The 18,369-nt window shown below is 42.4% G+C and overlaps 1 protein-coding gene across 5 annotated transcripts in view; it reads right to left on the bottom strand.

Moving 5' to 3' along the window:
• eml4 (echinoderm microtubule associated protein like 4) overlaps positions 1–18,369 on the bottom strand; it is a 124,521-nt gene that overhangs the window by 18,754 nt on the left and 87,398 nt on the right. For 3 of the 5 annotated variants that reach the window (XM_031901660.1, XM_031901657.1, XM_031901658.1), the window contains 7 exons: positions 14,932–15,060; positions 14,068–14,093; positions 13,820–13,852; positions 4,844–4,967; positions 4,053–4,202; positions 2,169–2,238; positions 436–546 (listed from right to left, as the gene is read on the bottom strand). In XM_031901660.1, coding sequence (XP_031757520.1) covers positions 436–546; positions 2,169–2,238; positions 4,053–4,202; positions 4,844–4,967; positions 13,820–13,852; positions 14,068–14,093; positions 14,932–15,060 — 643 coding nt within the window. 5 annotated transcript variants of the gene reach the window in all.

Raw genomic sequence — 18,369 nt, 5'->3', positions numbered from 1 at the left:
GGGCTTCTGGCCATTTGTACATCAGAAAGTAGGCTGCATGCCAACTCCTCGTTACTAAAGGGAATCATGGCTATTAGTTCTGGCGGCTGCAGCAGGAAATAATCGGCATTTTTAAGAGAAAATGATCATGCCCATGACAATACAAGGAGTAACCCATGAAACTTAAACTTATCTTCCGTGACCGTCCTTCTGTAAGTTCCGGATATATGGTGTGCAGGGGAGTTTCCATACACATACATACCGGTACACTGCGCACTAGGGTAACGCACAGTTCATGTCCTCTGGGGAAAATGACCTGCTCTGGCACCAGGAATTAGTACATACTGCACAACAGGGCAGCTGGGTGCTTAAAGACCTATAATGTAATAATGCACTTTCCCTTAAAACTGGGTATGTATGTTTAGTTAAGATTTGCTAAGATTTGAGAATACTTACTGCTTTTGAAAAGGCCAAACAACCAACGCCGCGTTCGAACGTGCCGAGGCCAATCACCTGGAGTGTGGAGAGGCTTACAGAGTCCCAGACTCTAACATGAGGCTGCAGAGGCTGTGGGACAGAAGCAGAATGAAGGCCGGTGAATACAAAGAAAGCATTGCAATTCCCGTGTGCTTGTGTTATCGTCCCTGGCTCATAAAGCTGGCCATACACGCACAGATAATATCGTACTAAACCTCGTTTTGTGCGATATTCGGTGCGTGTATGGCAAGTTGGCGAGTCGACTGATATCGCAGGAAGGCAAAATCTGCCTTCAGCGCTGAATCGGCAGAAGGAGGTAGAAATCCTATTGTTTCTACCTCCTTATCTGCCTGTTTCAGCCCGAAAGATCGCAGATCACCACGTGTGTGGCCACCTTAAATCTCTTTAAAGCAGGTTTGCCGGGGTGGGGCGGGAGGGAACTGCTTCCTACTTGGACCCATCTTGCTGTGGACCTCCATCCCTTTGGGTCTGTACCCCTATAGGTACACCACTGATACACACCTCTATGTAGCTTTGGCAAGTGTGTGATGAAGTGTATTCATTAACAACACATAGAAACCTGGTTTTGCAAGACTTGGATAGGGCCAAACCCACAGAATTCAGCCAAACCGCATCGTCTATTGATGCTCCTGCAGAAAAGACAAGTGACTTCCTCAGCCCTCTTGTGTTTTCTGCCATCGATTTTAGGTTTTAGATGGGGAAGCTTTTTACTTTTTTTGCAAAAGCTTGTGGATAATGCCCCCCCAACCCCCAAAATACCTAAGGGTCAGGCAACTAAACTAATTATGTTCACAGATGATTCAGTCTTGTCACCTAAGCTAAAATGAGAATATGCCTATTTGGAACCACTCCTAGGCTAACAGTGTAAACCTCTAAACAGCGATGGTTCCCCTTTAAATGACAGATCAGGAATTAACTCCAATCTCTCTTTTTTTCTTTTGGTTTAATTTAAGGAATTGCACAAATATTCAGCCACATGAACGGACATGTTCTGCGCAGGAAAACAAACTCATTCCAATTTGTAAAATGAAATATTTCAGAAACCACAAAAAAGAGAAATAATATGCACATTTGTCAAGTAACGCGCTTCCGACAGAGGAATGCACATAAAAAAAAAAGTCATAAATCTCCTCAGACCAAACTGGAGCGTGAGAGATCATGTAAAATACCAGTTTACCATTTTCAAAAGGCAAAAGATTGATAAAAAATATATTATATCATATATAGAATACAGAACCCCCCATAGTCAAGAAGCAGTTCCATGGCTCTATGAGGGTTATGTAATAAAAAGCACTAAGTTTGCCCAGGAGCAGTAACCTGTAGCAACCAATCAGCAGGTAGCATTTACAGGTCACCTGTTTAAAAGCCAACATCTTATTGGTGGCTATGGGTTACTGCTCCTGGGCAAACTTAGTGCCTTTTATTACATATGGGGGTATAAAGGCAAGCTTCTAACATCCCATATTGTACAACAGTGGTGCATTATTTATTATAATACACAAGTTTCATTGTCAAGTGACACAATCACTAAGCACCAATTAGAACTGACGGCAGCACTATTAAAAAGGATCTAGGGGATATTCATGTTTGGTGTATTACAGACACAAATATATAATCCCTTTTTTTTTTTTTTACAATAAATTACATATACAGTATTATAGAAGTTTAAATAAAAAGACTAAGATACGTACTCTTCCATCCTTGTCCACCCCAGCGATCTGTCCTGTTGCAATCCTAATTTTATCTGGATGTACTGCAATGCTAGAAAAAGAAACAAAATGAGTTTTTGTCAACCTGTTGCCATGATTTAAAAATTGTGCCATCCCTGCAGAGCTTCCCTGGCTTTGCCATAGAAATATATGGGAAGGGGGTCAGAATTTGGAAGCCCCACTGATACACTTCATAGATAGGTCAGTATGGGTCTGTATGTGAGTGTATAGATAGGGCAGTATGGGTCTGTATGTGAGTGGATAGATAGGTCAGTATGGGTCTGTATGTGAGTGGATTGATAGGTCAGTATGGGTCTGTATGTGAGTGGATAGATAGGTCAGTATGGGTCTGTATGTGAGTGGATAGGTCAGTATGGGTCTGTATGTGAGTGGATAGATAGGTCAGTATGGGTCTGTATGTGAGTGGATAGATAGGTCAGTGTGGGTCTGTATGTGAGTGGATAGATAGGTCAGTATGGGTCTGTATGTGAGTGGATAGATAGGTCAGTATGGGTCTGTATGTGAGTGGATAGATAGGTCAGTGTAGGTCTGTATGTGAGTGGATAGATAGGTCAGTATGGGTCTGTATGTGAGTGGATAGATAGGTCAGTGTGGGTCTGTATGTGAGTGGATAGATAGGTCAGTATGGGTCTGTGTGTGAGTGGATAGATAGGTCAGTATGGGTCTGTGTGTGAGTGGATAGATAGGTCAGTATGGGTCTGTATGCGAGTGTATAGATAGGTCGGTATGGGTCTGTATGTGAGTGTATAGATAGGTCAGTGTGGGTCTGTATGTGAGTGTATAGATAGGTCAGTGTGGGTCTGTATGTGAGTGTATAGATAGGTCAGTGTGGGTCTGTATGTGAGTGGATAGATAGGTCAGTGTGGGTCTGTATGTGAGTGGATAGATAGGTCAGTGTGGGTCAGTATGGGAGGGGATAGATAGGTCAGTATGGGTCTGTATGCGAGTGGATAGATAGGTCAGTATGGGTCTGTATGGGAGGGGATAGATAGGTCAGTATGGGTCTGTATGGGAGGGGATAGATAGGTCAGTATGGGTCTGTATGTGAGTGTATAGATAGGTCAGTATGGGTCTGTATGTGAGTGGATAGATAGGTCAGTATGGGTCTGTATGTGAGTGTATAGATAGGTCAGTATGGGTCTGTATGTGAGTGGATAGATAGGTCAGTGTGGGTCTGTATGTGAGTGGATAGATAGGTCAGTGTGGGTCTGTATGTGAGTGGATAGGTCAGTATGGGTCTGTATGTGAGTGTATAGGTCAGTATGGGTCTGTATGTGAGTGGATAGGTCAGTATGGGTCTGTATGTGAGTGGATAGATAGGTCAGTATGTGTCTGTATGTGAGTGGATAGATAGGTCAGTATGGGTCTGTATGTGAGTGTATAGATAGGTCAGTGTGGGTCTGTATGTGAGTGGATAGATAGGTCAGTATAGGTCTGTATGTGAGTGTATAGATAGGTCAGTATAGATTGTGTGTGCTGGGTTTACTTGGAAGGGTTGAACTTGATGGACTCTGGTCTTTTTTCAACCCTATGTAACTTCAGGAGGGGGCAGGGGGAGTACTGCTTAGTTGCCCTGTACCATAAGAGCATGCTGGCTAAATGAGGACAACTGATGATAGCAGTAAAGATGATCCGTAAGGAATAGAAGTGGTAGATACATTATAACATTACTGGCTGATTGTGTTACAGTGGACAACACAATTGTATGTAAGGGCTGAGTTAGGGCCACTGGACCAATCAAATGCGATTGGGTATTCTTGTCCAGACATTTATCCCTGCTGAGAGCTGGGCACACCAGTGTAACGGAGGAGATAAACCAGGTAAACAGAGCACATCGGTCCGTACCATTTAACGCAGTCCGTGTGGCCGAGATAGTGCCGCTGAGTCCTCTCCTCGTAATTGAACAGCACCACTACGGACGCAATGAAATATACAATCTCTCCTGTAGGCAAGAGGTACACGTTGGCTCGGCAGTCTCTTCCCCGGTAACCAAATCTTGGGGAATCAGAGTTAAGGCAAATAGTGTGTGTTTCCCTGCCGGACATTTAAAGTCACAGTGTGTCCATATAACAAACTGAATTATTCTTAAAGGGGCGGTTCACCCTAAAGTATGTTATAGAATGGACAGTTCTAAGCCACATTTCAACTGGACTTTTTTTTTTTTTTTTTAGCTTTTGATTTGCTCTCCTCTTTTTTTTCCAGCTTTCAAATGACCCCAGCAGCCAAGTTTATATTGCTCTTTAAGGCTACAATTTTATTGGTGATTTTTATTACTTGGCTTTCTATTCAGGCTGCCTTCTATTCATATTCCAGTTTCTTAATCAAACCACTGCCTGGTTGCTAGGATAATTTGGACCCTAGAAACCAGAAAGCTTCTAAAATGCCAAACTGGAGAGCTGCTGAACAAAAAGCTAAATCATTTAAAACCTATAAATAATATTAAATAAAGACCAATTGCAAAGTGTCTCAGAACAGCAACATTTTATTTAAAGGTGAACTAAACCTTTAATAACCTATTTTAAGGGACTTTTGGAAGGTGTTAGAGCTCAGTGTTGCTGCTGAGCTCTGACACCACCCTAGTGATGGCGTGTGTCTAGGCCTATGCCATTGGTCAGCTTTATCACTGGTCAGGATACACCCACTCCAATTTTAACTTTTCAGGCGGGAGTTCTGTCCTGATGTCATCGTAATTTTCCACGTCCGAAGGAATGAACATTGTGATTGGTCGGCCTCGCATGAACATCTTTATGTATTCTCCTTCTGTGGAAACACAATGCGTTTGATTGGTTGTTAGGCAGAAAAGCAGCCACACAGGAACAAATCATCCCCATTCTCTCCCAGAGGGCTCAGCAAGCAGGAATTGGCACAGAGGTATCGCAGGAGGGGCAGAGAGGAAAACTCTGTTCATGGAAATGTCCTGTGGATTGTAAGCTCTTGCGAGCAGGGCACTCTGATCCTATTCTTACTCTGTATACCCTTGTTTGTTAAACTTTTTAAGATCCCTATTTGTATTAATTTATTATGAAGCGCTGCATAATTTGCTGGCGCTATATAAATAAATGATGATGAAGATGATGATGTTCAATCTTACATCAAAAAAAAAAAATATTGGGTGTACAAAATATAACTTCTATGTATTATAATTGGGGATGGACTGAATCCACTATTTTTGAGTTTGGCCAAACCACAAATCCTCAGTAAAAGTTTTGGCCGAACACTGAACTGAATCTGAATCCTAATTTGCATGCAAATCAGGCTACGGAAGGGTTAAATAGAAGCACCAGGCACTTGGATTTGCCCAAATCCTGCCCAAAGGCTGAATTTTGGCCAAATCCCGAACTGAATCCTGGATTTGGTGCAACCCTCATTATATTTTTTACAAGAGTAGTGATGTGCCGATTGACAAACTCTTGGCCCGCCCACTCCCAATATGGGAGCAAGGCACCTGTATTTATAGACTCCTGCTGGCCCCGCCCCATCTCTGATGTCACAAAGGGGGCAGAGTGCGCAGGCGCGTGCCTATAAATATAGGCTGCCAGAGGTGGAAGTAGGGCAGAGTAAAGCTGGCCATACACTGTAAGATCCGCTCTTTGGCAAGGTCGCCAAGTGAGTGGATCTTCTCCAAATATGCCCACCTATGGGTGAGTGATATCAGGCTTAGTCAATCATTTGGCCCTACCATTGAATTAAAACAGCGGGCATAGGATCCAATGGAAAAACCAAACCTGCCTGATTGAGACCTGGCCCAATTTCAGGCCACATGTTTGTCGGGAAGGCCCGTCAGTGGTGCTGGCGAATAGGTCTAAAGGACGGATATCGGCCCGTGTATGGCCAACTTAGGGTTGGATGCATGAATGTGTTCATGGGTCAGACGACTGTTGCCTGAGAACAATAACTACAGCATTTTGCTTGACTTATAAGTGCACACTAGGGTCTTGATAATTGCCATAGAAATGGAAAAAAAAGCACTACTGAACTAGCTTCAATTACAAAATAGGCAATCCCCCATTACTCATGTTTTGGGGGCCCTCTCCACCAGTAAGCCTGTAACAATGCCCTGTCAGTTTGTCCCCCCAGGCTATAACTTCCTTGGTGTGTACTAGTATAGGCATGATGCCCTCAGATGAGGGGGGTGGGCAAGCCAGCACACAGGCCCGGACTGGCAATCTGTGGGTTCTGGCAAATGCCAGAGGGGCTGCTGTAAGATGCCACAGACAGTGGGGGGCTGTTTGGGCCTGTTAGTACTGTAGTGCCAGTCTGGGCCTGCCAGCACCTCAAAGGCGAAAGCATCACGGGCAACTGTTCTTATCATTAGCAGCCCTGTGTATTAACGCAATATATATATTACAGTAATATCAGTAATTTAGTAACCCTTTAGGAACAGGGGTGGGGACTAAATTAATTTTCTATTATAAAAACACTACGTTACAAGCAGGGAGGAGGAAGAAAATAAAAAACCATTATTGTATAGCAGAGAGGCATCTGCTAACGTAAGGCCACACAAAAAAAAAATCATGTAAGCACTGCCAAAAAGCACTATAACGAACACAAAATAAACCTTTCAACAAAAGCCCTTAGAACACATGTAAACTTTAATAGTCCACAAATAAAGATACATGATACACTTATGCAGATTTTACTGCCATGAATAATAGCGCCTCGCCAGCGCTGCACTTCAGCCAGTTATTGCCGCACATATAAACTGGCAATCACAGAAGCCACCCATTAAGCAATTAAAAAACAGGTTTTTATTGTCTCGGTGCCGAGAGTCTTGCGCTCGGGGAGACAAATTGAGACGTAGGAATCGAAAATATGGAATTGTAAAGTTACGGTGGGGAAACGCTGTTTTTACTTGCCATTTTATATTTAAAGCAGAGGTGGAAATATATGGCTGTTAGCCAGGAGCCAAAGCCAGGAGTGAAAGAGGAGTAACCCCCGGGCCCCCGCAGCCGCCTCACATTTATATACATTAACGCACAAGGCATTTTCCAAGAACAATAAATTGCTTTGCATAACAAGGGTGGTGTTTTATATATCTATATCCACATATTATACATATCTCAAACGTAATAAATCATGGCACTCCATATAACTGGAAAGGAAAAGTAGCTGCTAAACTGCTATGCATGGTACAAACCATGGAACGGAATGGGACACTTATCCAATGCAGACGTTTCACCGTGAGAAGGTTTAGCATCTAGTTGCCCCTCTGAGCCATACGGAGTGCCTGGGTTTATTAGGTTTTTGCAAATTATAAGAAGCCTACTGTATTAACGTCCTGACACAAAATGATACGGGCTGTATTTTCCTACCACCCATGTAATGGAATGACGGTGTAAATGTGTGAGGCCAAAATATACACTGTCATATGGCTTGGATTGCACAGCAATCACTTGTGCCTACCATAAACGGTAATAAATTGTGGCACAGGGAGTAACAACACTGCATTATAACACTGAGGTAAAGGGTTCAATATAACCAGGGTACTGGTACAGGTATGGGATCCCTTATCCGGAAACCCGTTATCCAGAAAGCTCCGAATTACGGAAAGCCCGTCTCCCATAGCCTCAATTTTAATCAAATAATTCAGAATTTTAAAAATTATTCCCTTTTTCTCTGTAGTAATAAAACAGTACCTGTACTTGATCCCAACTAAGATATAATTACCCCTTATTGGGGGCAGAACAGCCCTATTGGGTTTATTTCATGGTTAAATGATTCCCTTTTCTCTGTAATAATAAAACAGTACCTGTACTTGATCCCAACTAAGATATAATTACCCCTTATTGAATGCAAAACAATACTATTGGGTTTAATTAATGTTTTATTGATTTTTTAGTAGACTTAAGGTATGGAGATCCAAATTACGGAAAGATCCCTTATTCGGAATACCCTTGGTCCCAAACATTCTGGATAACTGGTCCTATACCTGTAGCCTTCACATTTGCATAGGGACACCGCCATTTCAGGACTATATGCCGCCCCCTCGCTATGTTTTTAAATGTCAAGGGGGGCCTATCACTAGTGCAGAGAGAGAAGTAGTGCTGTTTGCACTAGAAAAGCCGCAATGCAAATGTAAAAATTCTGGTTCTTTAAGTTACCAGGAGAACTTTTTGCCACCCCTGTTAACTTGCTTCCGCCTGAGGAGAGTTTCTCAGCCCATGGAATCCGCACCCCTGCATAGATTTCCTCTGGGTATTGCACTTTGTTTGGAAAGCACCAACACATGTAACCAGAGATGCACAGTCCCTGTCCTAGAAGAGTTTACAATCTAAGCTCCTATATATTATATATATATATATATATATATATATACACACACACACACACACACACACACACACAAGGCCGCCATATCAGGGGGGCACAGGTAGGACTGTCGTCCCGGGCCCGGGCGATTTTGACTTTTAAAGGGGGTCTGGCCATGCTACAGTCTTCTGACTAGCTCGGGTCCTCTTTAATCTATTACGGGCCCTGTCATCAGTATTCCAATTGGTCACGCCCCATGCATATGTGTGACGTCGGTATGCACGGGCGCAACCTTATAAAAGGCCTGTCTCCTTTTGCCCAAAGTCGTCGGAGGAGCCCGAAGAAGCCAACGGAGGTGGTGTGTGGAAGGCACTGTGGATGGGGGGCCCTGGCCAGCATAATCAGGGGGACACTGTGTATGGGGAGGCCCTGGCCAGAATAATTAGGGGGCACTGTGTAAGGCATTGGCCATTGGGGGAGGGGCACCCCGAAAATTTTGTTGTGAGGGGCCCCGTGATGGCTCAGCCACTCATACAGCCTCTGTATATCCACCTGGTTGTAGTGCCTTTCGGGTATCTGGAATGAATAATGCAGGTGCAAGTGAAGAAGAAGAGGGTGCAAGCCAACTCTGCCCCCGTATAAAGCATATGTAGGGGATTTACATCCATAGGGACTATTAACCCATTTAGGCCAAGATGGCGTTACACTGAGATGAATAGAAGCGCAGAACAGTTATTCTACCAAATCTTTTTCCCATTTAAAGAAGAAAGACACTGAGTGGAGCAGTGGCGCTGTAGCAATGTTACTAACCGCTCACAGGTGTGTTTACAATATAAAAATTACACCATCTGGAACTGCCATATTAAATAGGTTTTATATGTTCTCTTTAAAACAAAAGGGAAATTGTACTTTTTACTGCGGAACATGAAAGTACTGTTTGTGGTGGAGTGAAATAGGCAAACCTTGCTTTGTTCTTTTTGTTGGAGCGGAGCGCTGTACCTAACCCTCACACTGGGACACACAACAAATGAGATATTTCTGTCTAAACGCGCAAAGGAAATCTGCAAAGTGCTGGAAAGAAATGATACTTAAACAGTTTTCATTCATAACTCTTATCATTTCTAAAAAAAAAAAATGGATTGGATTTCTATTGGAAAAATGAATTGGTGTCTTTTACTCATTCTCGTACAAGGACTACAAACTAGGTTAAAACTTGATACATTCATTGATGCATTTCTCAGCAGAGTTGCTACAGCTGCTCCGTTCCAGATAGGGATGCACCCAATCCAGGATTCGGTTCGGGGTTCTGCCTTTTTTGTCAAGATTCGGATTCGGCCGAATCCATGCTCCTGGCCGAACCAAATCCGGCTGCCTCTTTCTACCACGACCTTTTGCAATTTCATTGCGGGGCTGGGTCTATAATTAAAGGGCAGAAGCTGGGTTGGGAGGCTGAGGCCGCTTCCACTAATGTAATTTATCTACTTATGTATCACACTGACAACAGTTTAGAAAATCAGCAATGTCACTTACTGATAAGCAGGTCACGAAAAACTCAACAGGCACCCAACGCTAACCAGCAAAACGTTGCCATTGTAGGACCCGCACCAAGACATACCAGCAGATCCATGGCGTCAGTATATTACCCTAGTGGGCAAGTGGAGGCCGTCCAAGTTCAGCAATAACAGGGAGGAGGGATTCTCAGTGCAATAAACTTAAAGCAGTTTAAGAAAGTGCTGTGGGTGCCACAGGAACAGTCTGACCCACACCCAACCTGATCCCACCATGCGTGCCCATATTTTAGCCCAAACACCCACTGTTCTAGGAGGCACATATCAGTCTGGGGTTCCTGATTGCTGTGGTTCTCCAGGAGAGGGCAGCACTGATCAAAACCCTAAACATGCAGGTGTGGATTTTAAAAAGTTAGCCTTATAGTCATTGTTCTAAATGTAAGGGGCACTTAAACAGAAAGTGAAGGAAAAGCCAAACCTAACCGGCAGTGTTGTTACATGAATGCCTCATCTGAAGCATTTTGACTTCATGGCTGAAGGTATTAATCATAGCGATAACATTACAAGGGGCCAGAGTTCTGATATTGACCAACAGCTTATTTATAGCAATTCTATTGGTCAGAATGGCTTTCCCCTCATTAGAGCTCCAACAAGCAGAAACGAGAGACCTATGAAAATTCCCAGCGGCAGCAATGTGACCTGTATGTAGAGCTCACCAAAACACTGTGGGGAACATAGAACTCCCTCAAGATCTCAAGTAATATTTATTTTATTTACAGTTACTTTTAAGTGAAAAAGAATGACTTTCTACCAGATAAGCCTTAACAACAAACTATATGAGGCTACAGTCTCCTTCTGGGAAGGGATTTGATTTATGTTGACTAAGAAACCTTTGAAGCATAGGATTCTAGTTTGTGAAGGTATTTCTCCTGTTAAGTGGGGAACATATACACTATATACAATAAAAAGGAGACTTCACTTTACAGCACATCTATCAGCCTCACAAATACTAAACTGTCATACGTGTCTCCTATGCCTCCCAACACAGGCCTTACACTGCCTAATAAAATATATATTTATGCATTTACAAGTATAGCAGAAAACCAAGAGTTGTAATAATACAACCACTAGAGAATAATAGGGCAGGGTGCAGTCCTTTTTTGGGCTGAAAACAAAAAGTGTCTTTGATGGGAAATTTCCATAACTACACAAGTCTGATCCCGACCAGAGCTTTATCTCCAAAGAATGTGGATTACCTTTAAGTACTCTTGTAAATCCTCCTTAGGGCGGTATAATGCCAAGCACGAGGGTGGTACAAAGACCTGATAGGCTGGAGCAGCATGTACATAGCATCTCCAGACTATTGAATTTTTGTACCAGTTGAAACCCCCCGGCGTCAGCAGCCAACCAAAAAACTATAGTCTAAGATGAACAGGATCCCACATTTGCACTTTGGGCAGGTCAGTGTCACTTTAAGATACCAATGATGCAGTTATGTCCCTATTTTCCCATCATGCTGTTCACCTGCATCTAGGGGGACACTGAACAACAAAATTGTTTGTTGTATTATTGCAATAAAGCAGTCAAATGTCCACTTAGCATGAGCAGCACCTCTTCATGTTCAGTAGGGACGTTGATATAAAAGGGCAGTGGGTGGAATGCTGGGACATTATCTGGAAATCGTAGTAAAGCCAAGGTGCGTTCCCAAACACATTGCTCTCTTACATAACCAGGAGCTTTGTACCAGGCATAGTGCAGAGTGCATTGCCTTATGATAGACGGGTAACTAAAGCAGGCAAGTGTTGGCTCACATAGGCTGGCACAGCAGTACTGCATTGGGGGAAGGATTATTGGGGTGCACAAAGAGCATGCTCAGGTTAGAGGAGTTCATGCTAAAGCAGTAAAAGGAGGGAAAGAAAACAAATACATTCGAAGAGCCTGTAAGGAGGTTTATTTCCATTCTCAGCCCAAGCCAGCATATAATCAAAGCAGCCAAGATCTATAGAAAGCAGTCAAGAGCCAATGAGAAAGAGTTTAATAATTTTCTTTTGCTATAAAGCACCAAAAGCCTTCTAGTAACTGGGAATGAAGGATGGCTGGATGCTATTACACACTAGCTAAGCTCCTAATATCACTGTGCCAGGGTGAAGCTGCACCAATGCAAATGGCAACACCCATGAACGAAATGGATCTTTTGTGCAAATGTACGAGCAGCTGATATAATAAAAGAGCACTGTATATTATTACACTTACACGTGTGTGCGTGTATATAGAGATCTCTCATGCTTTTGCACAATCTACAATGGTGTGTGCATTTTATTGTGCAACACAATGAGGTTTCAATACTATTGCGCATTCTCTTTTGTTGAAATTTCAAGAAAAACTTTCCCCCATTTATATGAACTAGTTCTTTAGGAAGCTTTTAGCTTTATATTGTTCAGCTGAACTGGAAACCAGTCCTGGCTACCTTCTGTAATAGTATGTAAAAACTCAGCAGGGCATTACTACCCATGGGTGTAGATATCACTGTTTTTTGAAGAGCAGGCACTCAATGAGCAAATCTTCAGGCAAAATTCTTCAAAAATAGTTTTACTGGAGTACCACAATCATCGTACACGTTTCGTGTTCACAGATACGCAATCATATAGGCCTATTATTAAGCGTCTATGAACACCAAACACGTAAGACGATTGTGGCACTCCAATAAAACTATTTTTGATGAAGAAGTCTGCCTGAAGATTTGCTCACGGAGTGCCTGCTCTTGTGATATCCTCTCCCCTAGCTGAAGGCTTAGGGTGGTGTACCTGAGTCTCTTTTCCTTTGTGGCGAGTTGGGCATATCTTGTAATTATGTACCCATGGGGGGTCTGAATATGTTGCTTTCTCCAGTGCTAAACTGCACCGCCAATTATTCCCATTCAGTTCTATGTTCTACACAGAACATTGAGAAACAGGCCTTAATCTATTTTTCTGTATTTAAGTCTGTGGATAGCACAGTGACTTAAAATGGTTGATACAAACAGTGTTGGGGTAAAGGTTACATAGTTACATAGGGTTGAAAAAAGACCAGAGTCCATCAAGTTCAACCCATCCAAGTAAACCCAGCACACACAACCCACACCTATCAATCTATACACTCACATACATAAACTATATATACAACCACTAATACTAACTGTAGATATTAGTATCACAATTAGGTTATGTGTGAAGGAAAAAAAAAAAACAGAAAATTTTTGCCCATTTTGACTTTCAACTCTTGCCGTGTATGGCAAGTCAGGGGTTGTTTAGACAGATTATGCCTCAATCCTGTCATTAAAACAAGGTGGCGTGACCATTCGAGTGGTATCCCTGGACATACAGGTATGGGATCCGTTATCCGGAAACCCGATAAACGAGTTTTCCTTATTAATAAATAAGCAAGCATTACATTTGCGAGTTCATTTGATTAAGAAAGACAAACTCTAATTCAAAAACTTGAAAATGAATAAATGAGCCCATAAGACTTTATCTATTGTCCCTTGTGCAAAAGCATGAGGATATAAGGATATTCCATAGTAAGGAAGGTAACAAACTACGCTTTTATCCATCAGCAACACGCACAAATACAAGTATATATCACTAATTCACTCCATTTCAGATCACCATTGGGAGTAACTGGCAGATATCTTTATCTTCTATGAGAAATGTAGATTTTGTCTCTATACACGGCACAGTATAAACTGTGTTTTTCCTTTTACAGAATAGTAGATTTAATTGTCAGTAACTGGTGGGAAACAAAGAGCCACATAGAGGAATTATGGAGAGAGTAGAAAGGAGGCACAGGCGGACTGCAGAGGCTCAGATGGAATCTTACCTTGGCTGTTTTTTTCTCTTGTGGACATTTTTGCTGGGTTTGAGACAGAAGTAAAACAACTTAAGCTACTGGATAAACAACATACCGTCTGCTTAGCATGGCTGATTTATTCATTTATAATTAATTTCAGAATTTTTTTTTTTTTTATTATTAATTTGATTTTATGAAAAATTAAATTACCGGTTTCATACAAAAACAAAATCATTAAATAGCAGTGATAAGGCAAGAGTCTTGAGGTTGGTTTTTACCTGGGCTGATGACAATATCTTTATGCCTGAAAGCAAACAGGGGAAAAAAGGGAGAGAGTTTTAGGCTAGGCTCAATATTAGAGAACATCCATTGGTTATACTCTATACAACACAGTAAGGAACAGAACTTTAGTCATGTGGTACAGGTAAGGGATCTGTTATCCAGGAACCCATTATCCAGAAGGTTTTGAATGATGGGATGGCCATCTCCCAATTACAATAATAATTTTACATTAATGTTTCATAGGGTATAAGTCACTTGCACCATGTGAGATTCAGAGGAACGCTGCTGATGTGTTACTCCATTCTTTGTTACTGCACATTTTGCCACAATGACATGAACAATAACAATTGTACAAATAATCTCAGAAAGGTGTCTTGTATAAGCACGAACCTTGACGTATTAAAGGAAAAATGTAAGTTATTTCTTTTCTGACAAACTATGGGCAATATCTTAGACAAAGCAAACAATCTGGCAACTCCCGTTTATATGAATAAATGCAAATATGTGCAAAAGGAGTGTTTGGTGCTCAGAAATAGTAACTGGCTTGGAAAAAAATCCAGACTACTTGTGATTAAATAAATGAGAGTTCAATACAGATGGATAAATGAAGGGCCTATAGTGCATGTATAAATCAGGCAGCAATAGGCACTCCCTGAATGCTCTCATACATTACTGGAAAATAAATACAGGAAGAGGGTGTATCTTCCCTTTAAAATAGGTGTAAGCTCATAGCAGGGACCACACTCCTGTGCAGCTTTATTCAAACCCAAAGTACAAAGAGCAATAAAAAAAAAAGCACAACCAAAATGTTCTGGCATGTAATAAACATATTTCTAAGCGTTTCAGATCTGAAGACATACTTGTCTGTGGCTTTGGCAACTTTGGATGTTAATTTGGACGTAGAAGCAGCTCTCATGAGTTTATTGCGGCTCTCCTCGGAAGCATCCCAGGAATTGTGTGACTTCTCTATGGTGGAGCTTCTTTTTACGCTGCAAGAAGGAAAGGCATTAATTATAATAAGCCCCCCGAGTGGCTTGTACCTCCCATTGTTCTCAGAGTGGAAACCCAAGCCAGGAAACAAAGCAGTGTTAAGAGTTCCAGAGAATCAGGGTTGGGCAAACTACCACCCTCCAGTAGTTGTAACTGCACATTTCAGCATCCCATTGACAGAACCAAGGCTGCTGGGGGTTGCTGGGAGATGTAGTACAACTCCTCCTGCAGGGCTGCAGATCGCTCAGGGCTGCAACAGGTAAGGCAATGTTAGCGTTCCAATACACAAGTAACAAACCAATTAAGGATTAGTTAAAAAGTCCAGGCAGGATAAAGAATCCCTTTAAAAGTAGCACGTACTAGCTTTGTATTCCTAAACACAACTGGGGCTCATTTATCAACACTGGGCAAATTTGGCCATGGGCAGTAACCCATAGCAACCAATCAGTGACTGGCTTTTTTCAGCCAGCTGCAGGCAAAACAATGAATGCAACAATTTGACTAATTGCCATAGGTTACTGCCCATGGGCAAATTTGCCCAGGGTTGATAAATGACCCCTAGTAAACCCAAATGATCTTTTCATATAAAGGGTAACATAACTTTCTCAGACCATAGCTCTAATCCTATTTATCTAGAATCCAGGACATTATTTCAAGATTTCAAGCAAATAAATGGTAAATAACGTTCACACCATAACTGAAATATCCTGTCTGAACTTTTTAGGGGTTGGTATATAAGTATATAAACTGGAAACACCTGGCACTTTGTACCACAGAGGAAGACTGCAGTAACAAGAGCACAGGCCATTTCATTTAAAGGAACAGTAACGGCTTAAAACAAGCTGCTGCTCAATGAAAGATTGTTGTGTTTAAATAGAAGAATCTGTTTTGTATTATGATTTTAGATGTATATTGTGAGTGGGTCCCTAAACTAAATGACAGCAGCACAGAGTATGTTATAAATCAGCACAAAAGAATATGGGGAGCTAATGGCAGCATCTATGGAGGCTCATATCTTCCCTGCCTGTTAGCCACGTGCTGGTACAGAAGTCCAATATGTAAGCATTTCTAGGCTAATTGTTGAGCCTAAGTTCCCCTTTAAGCCTTATACAGTTCCAGGGGATTCATCATGCCTCCATGCACAATCACATTCATATTCTGTATCCCTTCTACATACCAACATGTGGATGGGAAAAGGTTTATGCAGTTATTAGCCATTTTACAGATAAGGGAGCAATGGCTACAGCTTTCATTGCAAGTCACTAGTTCTGGTGAATGAAAAAGACCGTTTTATGATCAGAATGAAGTCACTGGGAATGAAATAAAAACGGAGCTTGTGTGTTCCCTATACAATTGGCTGGTTAGTGTAACGGCAGCTTGTTTAAGGCTTTACTAAACCTTTCAAACACTGTTTAACAAAAGGAAAAATGTACACAATTTACAAGACAGGCTTTTTATTCCCCCTTTATTTTACCTTAGATAATATCATGGCTATGGCGCTTGCAGCCTCTAGGCAGTGCCTTTACCATAGATCGCCATGGGGAGCATCATGACTGATTACAGCGACAGTCAAAATGTCTCCCGTGCCATTCGCTTTGTGATACAGGTCGCTGTGGGCACAGACATTCCATCCCTGCCTATCTGCATTTACATTAGGGGGCTGCCATACTGTTTGCTTTGGCCAAGGCTTTTTCCGTTTCAGTTGTGGAACAACCTGCTTTACAGAATAGTCCAACCTACACATTAACCATGGCCAATAGCCTAACCATGATTTTACACCTCCCAAATAGATAATGTTGCAAGCAACATGGCAGCACCCATTCCTTAGCAGAGACGGACTGTTCTGAACCCACAACAAGCTATGCCTTTACACCAGAATATCTAAGGGAAAATAAATGGTCGACATCCTCTGCTTATAAATAGGGCTGATTTTCCCTTTAAGTAAGCAAAACCTGAGCTGACATCTGACCTATGCCCAAGCAAGTAGATAGGACAAGGTCCAGCACAGTGATTCCCCACAGCAGCTGAAGCGAGACATGAAGACAGCGCCCGTATTGAGACCACACATGCAGCAAATACATCCCGTAAAGAGAGAGAGCGCACAGAGAAAGATGTTTCGGATGGCATTTGCAAAAACCAACATCCACATCAGGTTTAATTGTACAAGCAAATCCTTGCAGGCTCGTGCGTGTGTGTTAATAGATTATTAAATCCTGTCTTCTTGGATAGAGAGACATGAGTGTTTGGAATTTAGTATCTGCAGATTAGTGTAAAGATTTAGACAGCATAAAAGCAAGATATAATTTGACACCCAAGCAAAGTTCTGAGGCGGCCATATTGAAATCCAACTGACAAGTGTGCCAGACAAGAGCTGTAATGGTACCAAGCAAAGAGTGAGCTCAAATCACTGGGGAGGGGGGGGGAAATGTGAATAAAATAAAGACCATAAGAGGGTGGCGTGCACTTGAATTACAAGCAGGCACAGAGCCCTAGCCATACGGGCACAGTCATGTCAAGAAATAACTTAAGTCGATCTCGCCATGGCACATTTTTCAAGGCACAGATTAAAGAGAAACCCAGGACCATAGAGGCTACAGCACTGGCACTAGGGTGCTTTTGTGCCAACACAGTAACGTGACACTAAAAGGGTAAAAGGGATATTTTTCCTTAAAATTAAGCATTCGTTTGAGATGCACTGTGATATTCTAAGGGCCGTGACAGAAGGGGAGATTAGTCGCCCGTGACAAATCTGCCTGGTCACGGGCGACTAATCTCCGCGATATGCCGTCCCACCGGTTAGAATGTAAATCGCCAGTGGGATGGTATACACAGTGCCGAAATCGCCAAAGTTTCCTCGCAAGGCAACTTCGTATGTCATCCCACCAGCGGTTTACATTCTAGCCGGTGGGACGGCATATCAGGGAGATTAGTCGGCCCTAAGAGGAGGTCATTTCCTTACTGCTCCACAGTGGGGTAAGTGCAGAGTGGAGCATAATCGGCATGGTTTTTCCCCACAGAGTTTTTCCATGTAATTCCAGCTGCCGTTGCCACAGGGAAGATGCATTAAAACCAAAGCTTGGTGCATCTTGCTGTGCCTATTGATGCAGGCCGCTGTGGGAATCCAGGAACTATCACCTGGTTGGAGGTGGGTGTAGCTCCAGGATTCCCCTGCGTCAACAGGCACCGCAGCTATCAATTAGCAACAGTGAGGAATGCAGTGAAGGAACAAAAGTATCTCTATGAATGGGAATTATGCAGGCCCACAGCTGCGGTGTTGTAAGTAAATGACCCCTATAGATGTACAGAAC

The sequence above is a fragment of the Xenopus tropicalis genome, chromosome 5 (genome assembly GCF_000004195.4).
Source record: "Xenopus tropicalis strain Nigerian chromosome 5, UCB_Xtro_10.0, whole genome shotgun sequence".
Lineage (NCBI taxonomy): Eukaryota > Metazoa > Chordata > Amphibia > Anura > Pipidae > Xenopus > Xenopus tropicalis.
The sequence above is the reverse complement of the archived record's forward strand: the minus strand, read 5'-3'. Positions and strand labels throughout refer to the sequence as shown.